Source organism: Girardinichthys multiradiatus, chromosome 23 (assembly GCF_021462225.1).
Source record: "Girardinichthys multiradiatus isolate DD_20200921_A chromosome 23, DD_fGirMul_XY1, whole genome shotgun sequence".
Classification (NCBI taxonomy): Eukaryota; Metazoa; Chordata; class Actinopteri; order Cyprinodontiformes; family Goodeidae; genus Girardinichthys; species Girardinichthys multiradiatus.
The window spans coordinates 22,961,732-22,977,286 of NC_061815.1; the positions used below are offsets into that span (position 1 = coordinate 22,961,732).

At 38.9% G+C, this 15,555-nt stretch overlaps 1 protein-coding gene across 1 annotated transcript; it reads right to left on the reverse strand.

The window, feature by feature from the left end:
- Nucleotides 1-5,150: 5,150 nt before the first annotated feature.
- LOC124860648 (gastrotropin-like) lies at nucleotides 5,151-6,178 on the reverse strand. Its single transcript, XM_047354111.1, has 4 exons — nucleotides 6,018-6,178; nucleotides 5,756-5,916; nucleotides 5,586-5,675; nucleotides 5,151-5,459 (listed from the first exon to the last, which is right to left on the reverse strand). The coding sequence occupies exons 1-4, from the start codon at nucleotides 6,082-6,084 to the stop codon at nucleotides 5,400-5,402; spliced, it is 378 nt and encodes a 125-aa protein (XP_047210067.1). The 5' UTR covers nucleotides 6,085-6,178; the 3' UTR covers nucleotides 5,151-5,399.
- Between the last annotated feature and the right edge of the window lie 9,377 nt (nucleotides 6,179-15,555).

Genomic DNA, 15,555 nt, shown 5'->3' on the forward strand with positions numbered 1-15,555 from the left:
ATTTTATATTTTTATATTGTGTTGCTGTGCTAGCTCGATAGGTACTTTCCCCGCAGAAATTATTTCTTAACTTTGATCTGAACCTGAACGTTTGGAGCAGTTTCTTCCTCCCTGATGTGTGGAATATTAGATTCATGAGCTGTATCACTCACCAGACCTCCAACAGAGTTATCATTCAGCCTCTGAGCTGCTCTGTCTTGACGTTCGCCTCCACAGCTCACTCAGAGCTTTCTGTGTTGCCGAGTGTTTGGCCCACTCAGTGACGGGGCCCTCTGCTACACATGAGACATTATGCTCTGATACAATGTTGGCCTCACTGCCTTCAACTTCACCTTGAACATAGAAGGAAACCACAGAAACTGAGTTTTACTGCACAGCAGAGTACAGTGGGGGGAGTCCTCATGGTAACAATGAATTGTTAATAACCAACAATATTACTCCATTTACCAACTGCAATGTGATAAAGGTCACATACTTCATATTATGCATTTTAACGACCATGGACAAAAGACAAATGTTTTGCTTTGCTGCAAGAGCCGTAGTCACATCCCACATCTGACCACATCTGCTTGCAGATATTCAAATAGCAACTGAAGTGACAAAATACTGGAAAGGCTCATGGGGGTTTCCAGATGCTTGGCTTTCAGTGGCCCATCTGTAAGGAGGTGGAGGTGCAGATGAAGATGGTGGTCATGCTTGAGGCCATGCTGCCTTCAGAAGTAAAGACACACACTGCTGGCTTCCTTTGAATATCTCTTCCTCAAAGAATTGGAGAAAGAAACTTTGGTATAGGGTTGCAGGTTGGGATTTGTAAAGCTGTATATCACTTGTTTTACGGTCCCCAAAGTTTGTATTTACATATTATCTAAAACAGGTATAGAAGTATTGAAGTGCCAACGGTTCAAAACGTTTGTAAAATAAAATCTTGTGGGATACAAGATACATGTTTCTTGCATCTTGTTGCTTCCTCCTAGCTGTGTGAGTTCTGACCTGTCCAGGTTTAGTGGTCTTAGTGCTGGCTGAGAGTTTCTGTGACTCAGGTCCTGCCACTGTCTGCAGTACAGGATCAGTTTGTATTTTAAACGAATCTCTTATCATTCTTTGAGTCAAACAGTTTTTTTTTTTATTTATCTTAAACTAAAATACAATGGACGCTAACTTGACAAAGTCCCACTTAAATATTATGGTATGAGTTTAGTTGCAGAATTGTACTTTTTGAAGTGTTTAAAAATCTAGTTTCAGTTTAATGTAGTTTTTTAAAAGTTGAGCGGCCTGATTTCCAGGTTTTAGAGAAAATAACCACGTAGCATCTTTTGATTATCACGTACAGCCACACTTTTCAAAGGAATTAGCTCCTGCAGGAATACTGTGACTGGAGGATCGTTGCTGCACAGCAACTGAAAAAGCAGTCAACTTATACACAGCACTGAATATGGAGAGGTTTTAACCTTCTAGCAGGACAGCAACCCTAAGCATACAGTGGAATGGTTTAAATCAAAGTCTATCGTGTAAGAATGGTCTAGTCAAAGTGCAGATCTAACTCCATTTAAAAATCTACAGCAAAACAGGTAAAATTCTGCTTACAGATGCTGTCCATCCAATCTGCCTGAGCCTGTGTTATTTTACAAAGAAGAATGGGCAAAAAATGTTCTAGTCTCTGGATGTACAAAGCTTATGAAGACATAATCCAAAAGACTCACAGCTGGAACTGCAGCAAAACTTGGTATTGACTCAAGGTGGCTGAAAACAAATACCTGCTAGACTTTTTATTTGTAAAGAAAGAATTTTCCTCCTAATTCAGTTATGCACAACTTTTTGTTGGTCTGTCACATAAATTCTAATCGAATAATGTGACCTCAATTTTTATTTTAATATTTATGTGGATTCTTAAAGGTCCTTGATGACTGCTTGAATGTCTCATCTGCTAAATATAAAGCAGTGCGCTGATGTACGTTTATCTGCCAGATTTCTTTTGATTTTCAATTCTTTCTTAACGTATTTACCAGTTGTGCTTGGTTAAATTATGTACACCATATTACCAAACATATTTGTCAGTCAACCTTTACATGTACATGACCTTTGATGACATCCTACTCTTAATCTATGAGGTCTAATTTGTTGATGGACCCACTGTGCCAGCAATGACAACTTTAACTATTCTGTAAACATCATCCACAAGGTTTAGGAGTGTTTTCATAGTTAGATGAGAAAACCAGAGTTGAAACCTCTGCTCTAATTCTTCCCAAAGGTCTTCAAGAAGGTTGAGGTCAGAACAGTCAAGTTTCTCCACACCAAACTGTATACACCTGCAGCCATGGAAGTGATTGTAACACCAGAATTCATTGATGTGGTGCTGTGACCCAATACTTTCGCCAATATAGTGTATGTTTAGGTTTATAACTATGGAAGCAAATCGTTACCATATTTCAAATGAAAAAGCATTTTCAGAAATGCTTTTTCATTTTAAGAATGTGGGTGCATTGTTTGACTCATAAATGAAATAAGTTATCAATAATCCTATTTGCATTTTAATTTTCTTCTTCAAGACTGCTCATTCTTTCACTTAATTAAAATGAAAAAGACATTTGAGATTTATTTTTCAAAATGTACCCCAGCAAATAGATACCAAAATTCAATTTGAAATGTAAAATTTGAAAATGAAAAAGCATTTTCAGAAATGCTTTTATAAATTAGTAATCCATCATCCTATTTGCATTTTCTTCTTCATGACTGCACATTTTATCCCATAATCAAAAAGAAAACAAAGCAGACATTGCTTTTTCGTTTTCATGGTCTGCCAGCAGAGTACTGCCCAGAAGTGGAAAACAAAAAAGCATTCCGAGCGGCGGGCGCAGCAGAGTGACGTCAGCAACTGCTCTTCCTCAGCTCCCTGCTGACCGAGCTACCCATCTTGTTCGGTAGGGGGCGCTGTGCACGTCTGCATTGCATTACATTGCAAACGTGCCGAGAAATTGATTGAATTGCAGCAGGACCGAGCTCAATTTGTGGCAGTGGCAGGACTGGTAACGATTTGCTTCCATATCTGCCTGTCGTTTCATGTGAAAAGTAAGAGAGCTGTTTTTGTAAGAATGACAAGAGCGCCTCTCAGTGGTAACGTAAGAAAAGTACATATATTGTAATGATTTATTTATTTAATAAACTTTGTCTTGACTTTTACAATATATATATATATATATATATATATATATATATATATATATATATATATATATATATATATATATAATAATATTTATTTAATTCTGTTTAGTCCATTAAACAAAGTTAGTTTGCTGGTGACAAAACGTGATGCACACACACACACACACACACACACACACACACACACACACACACACACACACACACACACACACACACACACACACACCACACACACACACACACACACACAGACACTGATGGGATTATGACCATCTCTGCAAAGGTTGTCAAACAACATGAAGTATTAAAGTGTTCTAGTAAAACAGCACAAAAGTCTCATGCTTTCACTCGCTACTTTTAATGCAAGCCTGAGGAGACAATCTCAGCTATGAAGTACGGCGGTGGCAGCATATTGTATGGATGTTTTTCTGCAAGAGAGAATGGTTCACTGACACAAAATGTATGGCATAATAAGGCATAATAAGGAAAGAACGTAATGTGAAATAATGAAGAAACATCTCAAGACATCAGCCAGGAAGCTAAAATTCCTGGGAAATTCAGCTGAGACTGAAGAAGACCCAGGTAGACGGTTTTGTAATAGTCATTAATTAATGACGGGAGGAATGAGTATTTCCAGATCATGAGATGTTAAAAAGAATTTTAGCTTTGCGATGTTCAGTGGTTGGTGATAATTGCTTTTAACAAGTGTGCTGATCTGTTTAGCTAAAAGGAGATCTTTCTGGTAATAAAAACAAGAACACATCACTCCAGTCCTAGCCTCTTTCCAATGGCTCCCACCTTTTTTATTATTATACTAAATTCACCCTTAAATTCAACTAATTGAAATGAGAAGGTCCTATCATTTCCTGCTGAACGTCTAATTGAGTATCCACACCCACAGTGATCAGATTAGCAGAAAGATTTTATTACTTTTTATTAGAACCCAAGATCCAGTCATAAGCATGAAGGAGTCAGAGCGTTTTCGGCTCCTGCCACACATCTATGGAACCAGGATCTTCTGCCTGTTAACTTTCCCAAATTGTCTTTTTGTACTTTAAGGCCTGTTTTATAGGGTGCTTTATTCTTATTTTTTATTCAAAAAATATATAAATTTTACACTTTTTTGTAAACACCTGATTTTTTACATATAGAGTAGAGGCTTCACAAATACAGAACTCTGTTTAAAGCCTCTGTAGAATAAATTAGTCGAGTTTGTTTGTTATTTCTACACTGATCTGCATCTGAAGTGGTCATAACGTCATTAAGGCATTTAAGAGCTTTTTTTCTGCTTTTATAAAAAAACATTTTACAAGACTTGCAAAGTGTTTTCAAAGAATGTTTAAGTGTACAATTTTGAACCTGAGGTCAAACCAGTCTAAACATTTCAGAGTAGAGTCTGTCAAGATTCATTGAAAACAGTACAGCGATTTAATTTATTACTGATTCATAAGCTGTTAATCAGACACCAGCCTGCAGCAGTTTTCTTACAGTGATTACACCGTGCAGACAACAGGGGGTGCTATTTCCATTCAATTCCAATTAAATCATTACTTTTTTACTAGTTTGTTTTGTGGCATCTCCTTGTGGTGTGCTGCCCTGGCAGAAAGCCATATAACCCATATCAGCCATCCTCTTCTGCTGGTTGAATGAATAAATGAGTGAATAAATAAATAAGAGCTTTTCCCTGTTAGGGGGTTTCTTTGAAAAACTTTAATTTTAAATAATACATGAAAAATGACACACCATCACCAACAAAAACTTTTACACTCTTGAAATATAAGAGTGTAAAAGTGTGTTTTTATTAAAATAAGCTATTGGGATATAAATTAGTGCTGTGATCTCAAGATCTTGTGGAGAATGCTTTTCACAGTTTATCAGACACAGACATGTAAACTATGTATACAAAATAAACATTGGAGTCATGCTAAAACATTTAAGTTATATTACAAGTAAAGAACAGTTAGGCAAAAAATTGGAAAGCAGGATATATGTAAGTGATGTTTATTAGTTTAAATGTAAATCTGGAGAATTCTAAACAAGATATTGTGTAACTTCATCACTTCTCCAAAATTAAACCCAAAACTCGTGACAGGCTCATTTCAGTGACACTGACAGACAATCTGCTTGTGACTTAGTTGCATGTGGTTTCACTCTTCCTCTTGCTCTCAGAGGCCAGATGAAAAATCGCTGCCTGTCTTTTCTTTTCCCGGGGAAACATGTTGGGTCCCGCAGGGCTAGATCCTCTTGCTTACTCTCTTCAAAGTCACACCCTTTTCTCCAGGAGTTACACATATCTGCACGGCGCACATGTCGGAAAACAGAAGTAAATAGGTTTTGGGGTTATATTATGACAAGCCATAACTCACGTTTAGCTGACTGAAGGTTTGTAGCACTGTTGCAGTTTCAAAGCCACCTCTTACCATTACTAGTTTATCATCAACAATCTCTGCTGTGAAGAAATATTCTGGAAACTGCGCAGAAATCCTTCCATCGTTCATAGTTACGGTGTCCTGTAGGTCACAAATATCGAAATGTCTCAAATAAAAGGATCAATGCTTGGCAATTCTTCCGTCCAGCAGAAGTGACTCACCTTAAAATTGACCCCTTTCATCGACTGCAGCTCACACTCCTGACCCAGTGTAAACGAGATACTCCAGGTCCAACCGGGGATGCTCTGTGTCCACGTGAAGCTGTCTCCATCCTGAACAACCTCAGTCACCACTTTGTGGTCTGTCTTAGCCTTCTGAAGCCCTGTGGGGGAGAAATGCAACCTTCGAAATAAAAATAATTCAGCAATGCTGAAATAAATGATTGCTCACTAGATCAATGTCTAAATAAAAACATCTGGATACCAGTTGCTTCCAAAAACTCAGCATAGTTCTCCTGACTCTCAAGCTCGTATTTCCCTGCAAACGCCATGGTGCAGACTAAGACCAGAGGAACAGCGGAAAGACTTCGAGTCAAAAAAGGAGTGGCGGAACGATTCAAATCTGCCTCTTCTATCTCACACACTGCATCATGTGACTGGCATCTGCACGTTTTAGTTATTTTCCCAAGCAGCAAGTGTCCTGTTGTGTCATGCAAAAGTGTTTCATTACTCCAGTTAGAATCCGGTTGTTTCACCATTCAGTGATAGAAACCCGGTGAGCAAGTTAAAGCATGTTGGGTGTCGTTAGTGTGTGTGAGAGGAATGGTTACATCCGTACAGCATGTAAGAACGGATATCAGAAGCCATTCATAAAATAAAACTGCTCAGCGGTAAGTAGCATATAACAGTAAAGTGGAAGGAAAGGGATTTATTGTTTTCAAAAACCTTTACAAATAAAACTCTGAAATGTTGTTAGTGCATCTGTTTTCTTTAAAGATACAATTTTGCTGTTGTTACAGGTTCAAGAGCTTTGGGGTATCTCTCTAACAGCTTTGCACATATCGGATGAAATTTCTGCACATTTCTCTTGACCGAGTAACTCCATTTCAGTCAGATTAGATTACTACCATCAGTCATCATTGGGTTTTAAGTCTTGCCAAAGTTTCTCAAGAACAGTTATCTCTGGACTTTGACTGGACCATTCGAACACGTGAATACACTTTGAACAATTCCTGCTGATCAACTTTCATGAGCCTGCAGAAGGATCCCCACAACAAAATGTTCTCACCACTACATTTCACAGTAGGATGGTGTGCTCAGGGTGATGTGAAGCATTGGTTTAGTTAAGGTCAAAAACATACATCATGCGTCTAAGAGTGCCTTATCCCACGTTTGGCAGGAAAAGTGACAATAAATTTGTAATGTTATTATTTTTTTCTGACAGCATTGTTTTTCAGTCATTTATGCATAGCAGCACAAAGATTAAGGATTGTTCTAGTAATTGTTCAGAGAAAAACTCCAGAAGATCACTGCATATTTCATCACTGCATATTTCATTCCATTTCCTTTATTTAACCATGGTAAAACCTGCAAATAGCAAAACCTGAAATACCTGCAAATGATAGTTAACGTGGGTAACACTAAGTTGTTATTTTTAAAGTATACAGTGCCTTGCGAAAGTATTTGGCCCCTTTGTACTTTTCAACCTTTTGCCACATTTCAGGCTTCAAACATAAAGATATAAAATTCTAATTGTTTGTGAAAAATCAACAACAAATGGGACACAATCGTGAAGTGGAATGAAATTTATTGGATGTGTCAAACTTTTTTAACGAATACAAAATTGAAAAGTGGGTCGTGCAATATTATTCAGCCCTTTGAGAGAAGTTAGTTTTCAGCTCTGTGAGGCGACCTTGACGGGGAGATGCAGCTGCCTGAGAACAGAGATAACACTTCTGCACAAAAGGCAGAAGCCTGTCTCTGCTGAGAGATGGGGATTGTAACTCTACCCTGCATGTGTCAAACTCAAGGTCCGCGGGCCAAAACTGGACCCCAGAAGTTTAGTGATTCTCTAGAAGTAGAGCCTTTTAATATGGTGATTATTTGCTTGAATGTTATTTTGTCAATCAATAAGCAGTTTTGTCTACATTCTGCCACAATCTGCCTTTTGAAAATGTTTTGAATCTTGCTCTTTATGTAAAAAAAAACAAAGAGAAATTGGCTAAAGTCTGCAGACACAAAATGAACCTGGATTGAAGCTCTAACTATGTTTATTTAATCTGAGATCTTCTCCAAATGCAACAGTATATGTCAGTCTACATGAGATACTAACAACTTCACCTACTGGTATAATATAAAGATCTGATTGAATATGTGAAACAAACAATGATGAAAGTTTTTCAACAGGTGATGCTCATCCAGGAGGAAGACAGTGTTCCTAGGAAATGCAGCTCATTCATTAACAATCAATTTTTCTCCTATAGGTGGAAGTTTTGCTGACTAATCATAGGCTGGATCTATGAAACATTATGAGCACAGAACAAATGACCAAGGTTCTGACTGACTTATGAACCTCACTGACCTGACAATGATAACATGACACCCAACAGACAACACCTTTAAGGTGGACCCACTAAGACCACCTTATTGATTCTTGGTGAATAAAAAAGAATTGAAGCGTTCAAAACAGACCTTGTGGAAATAAAAGGGGTTATGAGGAAACGATGTGCATTTTAAGAATAATAGAAGTCAAATTATGTTCAAATTTTTGCAAATAAAATTACTCTGACAGAGAAATAAGTAAGTAGTGTGTGAATGTGTGTGAATGGGAATGACTGATTTCATTGTAATGCATCTTTGAGGGACCTTAAAAGCGCTAATAAAGGTCTGATGTTCTGATGATCTTTGCCAAACTTATATCTTAATAAGGTTTCCAGAATCTTTTCCGAAAAAGCATATAAAGATGGCAAAGGTTCTACCTGTATTGAAAATACTGATAACCATAAGAAAGTTCATAGATCCGTCTTCAATTTTTCCCAATTCTTTTACAAACAGGGTATTTAAACTTTAATGTGGCCAAATGTCTGTATTTGACTTTCTGTTTTTGTGAAATAAATGTCTGTTTCATGTTATGTAAAAATTAGAGTCCTCAACAGTACCATAATAATATTAGGTCAGTTCTCTATGGTAAAACAAAAAGATTTTAACAGATGTTTAGACTTTTTCCAGTCAGGTTCAAAATGATTGAATTAGACTCAAACTTAACATAAGATTAAATTAACCTTAACAGAATTACTGGACTGGACTGAAATAGAGAAAACTTGAGTTAATTGAAACAAACTTTAGTTACTTGAACTAAATACAAAGCTGACTGAAACTGTATGTTGTATCTATAAAACTGGGTAAAACAAACTAAGATTATAAGATATAATATGCCCTTCATTTTTTCTGTTCATCAGTGAGTGAGTTTTTATTTTTATTTTTAATAAGAACTAAACCAAGCATTATTTATAATAATAGCAATTACCAAAAATAGTGATTTCATTTTTAAATGTAATAAGGACAGCGGCTACAGTGAGACATGGGGAAGACCCATGTGTCAAGGGGGGAATATGTTACATCTGGTAAAGCATTAATGCTACACCATACATTTTTCTGACTATGCAAAGAATTTTTTGCAGATCATGCATAATTTGTTGCAAACACGGGGGAAGAAATATTGCCTAGTGGTAATAGATCAACCTAGTTACACATTTCTTCCCCACATATGGTATCCCACAGATTATAAGGTCAGATAATGGAACTCATTTTGTAAATAAACTAATAGAACTAAGTTCTAAAGCATTAGGGGTCCAGTTAAAGATTGAGGACAACAATAGCTCAGGAGGCAGAGAAAAAGAAAAGAGGAGAAAGAGCAGCTACAGTATCAGCTCCTTAAATTGCAGCTGCAAGAGACCAAAGAGAAAATTAAATAAGAGAAAAATGATATAACTGAAAATGTAATGTTAGCTGCAGCTCAACCTGTTCCTCCAGCAGCACACACCCCTATGTCTATGACTGATCAGTGGTAAGGAGGGGGTTACTCCCTCCTGCACCCTATACATTTTAATAATTACAGGTACAGTGTCCCCGGTCGTGGAGGCGGATGGCATGTTGGTGGTCGGCTGGTCGTGGTGGATGGTGTGGAGCACCCAGAGGAAGGGGTGGAGCCAGGAGGGCACTGGGAGATGTGTGCTACAACTGTGCAGCGTGGGCACAGCAGATCCCACGTTGCCTGCAAAGGTGGGAGAGAACTGTCTGAATTTTTGAGTGGACACTGGAGCTACTTATTCCACCATAACACAGCAACCTCCTAAACCACTGCTCTCTACCAAGACTGTTTCTGTGATGGGCTTCTCAGGGGCTGCATAAATTCTTCCTGTTCAGATTGGGACTCAGAGATTAACTCAGCCTTTTGTGCGTTCACCCAGCACACCTGCTAATTTGCTGGGCAGAGACTTATTAGTGAAGCTGGGAGCATCAGTGCTGTGTGGTACTGATGGGTTAACGGTAACTTTTCCAGATGGTTCCTTTTTGGCATGTGGACAAATGCTTCAGCATTGACAATATTTTTACAGCCAATTGCAGAGGAATATGCTGACATCTACTGGAGACTGTTGACCGAACCTCGAAGCAGCATCTTCTCGGTGTATCAGCTGTGGAAACCCTGGATTCAAAGTCTCTGCCCCTGCACCTCTCTGCCTGACCCGCCCCATGTCACTCTGTTCTACGACCGTTGTCACACTGAATGGTACCAGATTTGTTTAATGAAACAGTAGAAGGTAGGACATGGTTTATTTCATTCAAAAATATTTATGTGGCTGCAACAGTTGATTTAACACCTGACCAAGCAGAATGGTATTTACTGTCAGATGAAGCTGTTCCTCATGTTTCTCTTTCTTTGCATCCTGAGCATCAAGCTAAGGAATTGAGAGGAGTGGTAAAGGGCTCTGGCAGCTGGGGACTGGCAGGACACCTCAGTCAACAACTTAAATTTGGTTATAGAGTTCTCAAAACAGGTTCCAGAGAAACCAACCGAGGGACCTCAGCCAACCACGTCCGAAGCTGAGTGGATCCTTCTGAAAGTCATCAAACGGAAGTGGTTAAAGCCCAGGTGGACGGGTCCATTCCAGGTCACAGAGAGAACCTCACATGCGGTGAGGGTCAAGGGCAAAGGAGACACGTGGTATCTTTGGAGCCAGTGTGCAGCAGCAGAGGCACCACAGAGATCGCTGCCAGAGGTCCAGCAGAACCTGAGGGACAACACCAGCACACCAAAAGATCTTTCTCACCCAATTCAAGGGGCAGAATAATCCCCTAGGGTGAGAAAGCGTTCATTTACACCTAAAGGTTAGTCTACACCTTAGGTGCACCGTTAAATCAGTGGTCCCACCAAATAGGGGCAGAATAATCCCCTGGTGAGACCACTTAGCTCCAGGTCAGTCTACACCTGTGAGTGAAGACCAGGACATCACACAGAAGAGGCGGATGTGATCGAGCTTTCCTCTCTTTCACTGGTGGTCGTAGCTGCTCTCCCACCGAGAATTAAACACTCTGAACTTTAAAAAAAAAAAAAAAATAATAATAATAAAAAGGTCTTTTGTGTTTCACCATATTGTTAATCCTCATCTTCCTTTGCAGGTACCTTCGAAATGAATGGGAGGTGAAAATCTAGGACCCAGGCCCTTTACGGGTTGGGTCATGGTAGGTGAAGGTGTTTTAGCATTCTTCATTGTGTGCCTTGGTTAGGTTGCAGGCACCTCTCCTCTTGTTAGGAAAAGACCTTAAGTATCTTCCTTCAACACACGCCCAAAGCACAGCTTTAACTAGGAGAAGGCGTAGACATATCATAAAACGGAGCGCAAACACCTTTGACTTAAGCAAAGACTCACCCACTTACATTGATGCAATAGGAGTTCCTCAAGGCGTACCTAATGAATATAAATTAGCGGATCAAGTCTCAGCAGGCTTCGAAAACATCCCCATTATAACAGCTTTGTTCCATGTTACTCCCAATAAAAACGTAGACCGCATCAACTACATCCATTACAATGTTTTACGTCTAGCTAACCTAACCAGGGACGCAGTAGAAGGCCTGTCTGAACAATTGGCACCAACCTCCCTCATGGCTGTGCAAAACCGAATGGCATTAGATATGTTGTTAGCAGAAAAAGGGGGCGTCTGTTCGATGTTTGGGGATATGTGTTGCACTTTTATTCCCAACAACACTGCAACTGATGGTTCCGTCTCAAAAGCTTTAGAAGGGTTAAAAACACTTTCAGCCACTATGCATGAGCACTCAGGACTAGACAATCCGTTAGAAGACTGGATGACTGGTATGTTTGGATGCTGGAAAGGGTTGATTATGTCATTGTTTATTTCCATTGCTGTTTTTGTAGCTATTATGGTTACCTGTGGATGCTAACGAGGAGGAGGACAAAGATTAACCTGTAAGAGTAAATTACAGGGCGTCTGATATGTATTACTGTCTAGGGAGCAGAAGGATGGTAGAATATTATATTGGCATATTTTGACAGACTATGGAATAAAGCACGGATCGACACCCTCCAGTTAGAGGGGTCACGACTCCCTGTCAAGACTTAGAAGGTTGTAAGCATCCTTGGGACTACAAAGGCCCGACAGGCAATAGTCCCTGGGCACAAGGCGTGGCATTGGAGGCAGGGTCAAAAAGCATTTTTCTCCTAGACATAGCTACTGTTGGATGGGTGCAAAAACTTGTTATCACTCATGTAAAAACCTTGTGTTGCAAGGCACCTGCACTATGCCTTCCTCCCTGTGTGTGTGAGATCATTGTTATCTCTGTGTGAACCAGCCTCCTTTCCGTCTCACACACACACACCCTGTCTGAACTGTCTGTTGAACTGTGTATATAAATAAAGAGATAGGGTGTCAAAAACTTTGTAGTTTCACTGCAAAGTGGGCTACCCTTGTCACAAGTAACTCTGACTGTATCGTTCTTACCTCTGAGTTGACTAAATAATACCTAACATTTATTGGTCCTTCGAAGCCGGATTAATTCAATAACCTTATTTCTCTTTGCTTTAACAGTGACTCTGGGATCCGTGGGGGAAGCCTGACGTCGAGTGAAGCACCGCTGCACAGCCTCCATTAGCCGGAGTGGCTGAAAGTCCCGGTGTGTGTGAATTCACACCTGGCCAGTGGGTTATTGCCTTCCTCTGCGCGGGGTGACTCTCACAGGGTCCAAAGAGTCACCAAGAAGTCAACTCCGAGGTGAGACAGTTTTAAAATACAGTTCATAGGAAAAGTACTTAACAGTCATTGGTAGTGCGTCGCCGGTAAGGACGCTGCATTCGAATGGTTTTATTCCACCGTGAAAGGAATAGTGACAAATTTGGTACAATCCCGCCGTGAAGGGGATTAAAGAAAACGACTGAGGATTATTCCCCTGCGAGGGAATAGAGTAAGCGCTATATAAATAAAAGAAGAAAAGTACTTAAAAGTCGTTGGTAGTGCGTCGCCGGTAAGGACGCTGCATTCGGATGGTTTTATTCCACCGTGAAAGGAATAGTGACAAATTAAGGTAGGGCCCCGCCAAGAAGGGGGCCAAATAAAACGACTAAGGGTTATTCCCCTGCGAGGGAATAGAATAAGCGCTATAAAAGTAAAAAGAACGGAGTAAATTGAGCTCATAAAATAACACCAAGTTAACTTAGAAAAATTACAAGGTACCTGAAACTAACTGTGTGACTGTGTTGTGTGTGTTTGGAGGACTAAGCATTTTAATAGAATCATAGCAGGATTCTGCTAGTCCTGTGTTTTCTTTTGCCCAGATTAAAACTACGTACTGGTGACTTTGGAGATTCAGGTCGGATTTCATTCCAGAAAATTAACACCGCTGCGAATTAGTCGCAGTAGAAGGCCGTGTTAATGTCCTCTCCATAAGTCTCATGCCAGTGACCTTTTATCTGGGACATTTATACTATAATTAAACTAACATAAAACATAATGGAGAAGAAACAAAGTAAACTAATTGACTTAGAATGGGAGGTAAAGTTTATGGAGAACTATGTAAAAGGAGCAGGTATGATCTGTCATAGATGGAATAAAAAATAAAAAACATGGGTTTTTGGGCAAATTAGATACAAAGGATGTCTTAAAATTACAAGGGGATCTAAAATTAGCAATAATGAAAACTAAAAAGAGAAAAATAACAAAGAACAATGGGGAAGAACAGAGAAAAAGCTCTGATTTAACAGAAATATGTACACGATGGCATAAAAATACGGATTTTCAGGTAACTTAATTATCACTGAAATCCTAAAACTACACGGGGATCTTAAACTGGAGATTATGCATTCAAAAGATTCAAGAGACAATAAAAAACCTTGCCAGGTTATAATTTCAAAGGGGACTTTTCAGTCCCTGAGTGCTCACAGTTGATAAACAGATTAAAACAAAAAGATGAATAAAAAAAAAACAACAATAAGAGCAGCTTTTAACTGACATAGCCATAATACTGAGGCCTTAAGAAAAGCACAGAAAAAAAACTTTCAGCTTAACTGAAAACAAATAAAGAGGGGCGGACTGCCACCCATCCCAGTTTAGAATACCAAGGTAGCCCCAAATTATAAAGACTAAGAGGTGGTTTTAGAGGACGTGGTAAAATAAGTTAAAAGAGGAGGTGACAATGTGGACAACATGGAAACTGTCCAACTGGACAACCCAGTGAACAATGACTAGAGTTGTTAAAGAAGTAATCTGAGAGTAAAAGATTTTGTAGGCAAGCATTAGTGAGAAACAGGTGCTTTAAAAATCATTCTATGGTGTTATACTACCAACAATATCATGATAAAATGCAAAAGATTCATTTTACAGGGAAATAATTCCATATTTGGCTCAGATTGTTTGCATTCTTGATTTTTCCTCTTTGAGAGAAGTTAAATTTCAGCTCTGTGAAACAACCTTGACAAAGAGATGCAGCTGCCTGAAAACAAAAATAAAACTTCTGCAAACAGCAGAAGCATGTCTCTGCTGAAAGGTCTGAAAAAAAATTGTAACTCTACCTCTGCATGTGTCAAACTCAAGGTCCGCGGGCCAAAACCGGACCCCAGAAGTTTAGTGATTCTCTAGAAGTAGAGCCTTTTAATATGGTGATTGTGTGCTTGAATGTTATTTTGTCAATCAATAAGCAGTTTTGTCTACATTCTGCCACAATCTGCCTTTTGAAAATGTTTTGAATCTTGCTCTTTATGTATAAAAAAAAAAAAAGAAAAGAAAAATTGGCTAAAGTCTGCAGACACAAAATGAACCTGGATTGAAGCTCTAACTAAGTTTATTTAATCTGAGATCCTCTCCAAATGCAACAGTATATGTCAGTCTACATGAGATACTAACAACTTCACCTACTGGTATAATATAAAGATCTGATTGAATATGTGAAACAAACAATGATGAAAGTTTTTCAACAGGTGATGCTCATCCAGGAGGAAGACAGTGTTCCTAGGAAATGCAGCTCATTCATTAACAATCAATTTTTCTCCTATAGGTGGAAGTTTTGCTGACTAATCATAGGCTGGATCTATGAAACATTATGTGCACAGAACAAATGACCAAGGTTCTGACTGACTTATGAACCTCACTGACCTGACAATGATAACATGACACCCAACAGACAACACCTTTAAGGTGGACCCCACTAAGACCACCTTATTGATTCTTGGTGAATAAAAAAAAAGAATTGAAGCGTTCAAAACAGACCTAGTGGAAACAAAGGGGTTATGAGGAAACAATGTGCATTTTAAGAATAATAGAAGTCAAATTATGTTCAAATTTTTGCAAATAAAAATTACTCTGACAGAAAAATAAGGAAGTAGTGTGTGAATGTGTGTGAATGGGAATGACTGATTTCATTGTAATGCATCTTTGAGGGACCTTAAAAGCGCTAATAAAGGTCTGATGTTCTGATTATCTTTGCCAAACTTATATCTTAATAAGGTTTCCAG

Coding starts and splice junctions, on each gene's coding strand:
- LOC124860648 (XM_047354111.1), bottom strand. CDS start 6,084: ATGGCGTTTGCAGGGAAATACGAGCTTGAGAGTCAGGAGAACTATGCT. Junction 5,676..5,755: donor TGAAAGGGGTCAATTTTAAG/GTGAGTCACTTC, acceptor TGTGACCTACAG/GACACCGTAACTATGAACGA. Junction 5,460..5,585: donor TTGATGATAAACTAGTAATG/GTAAGAGGTGGC, acceptor TGCGCCGTGCAG/ATATGTGTAACTCCTGGAGA.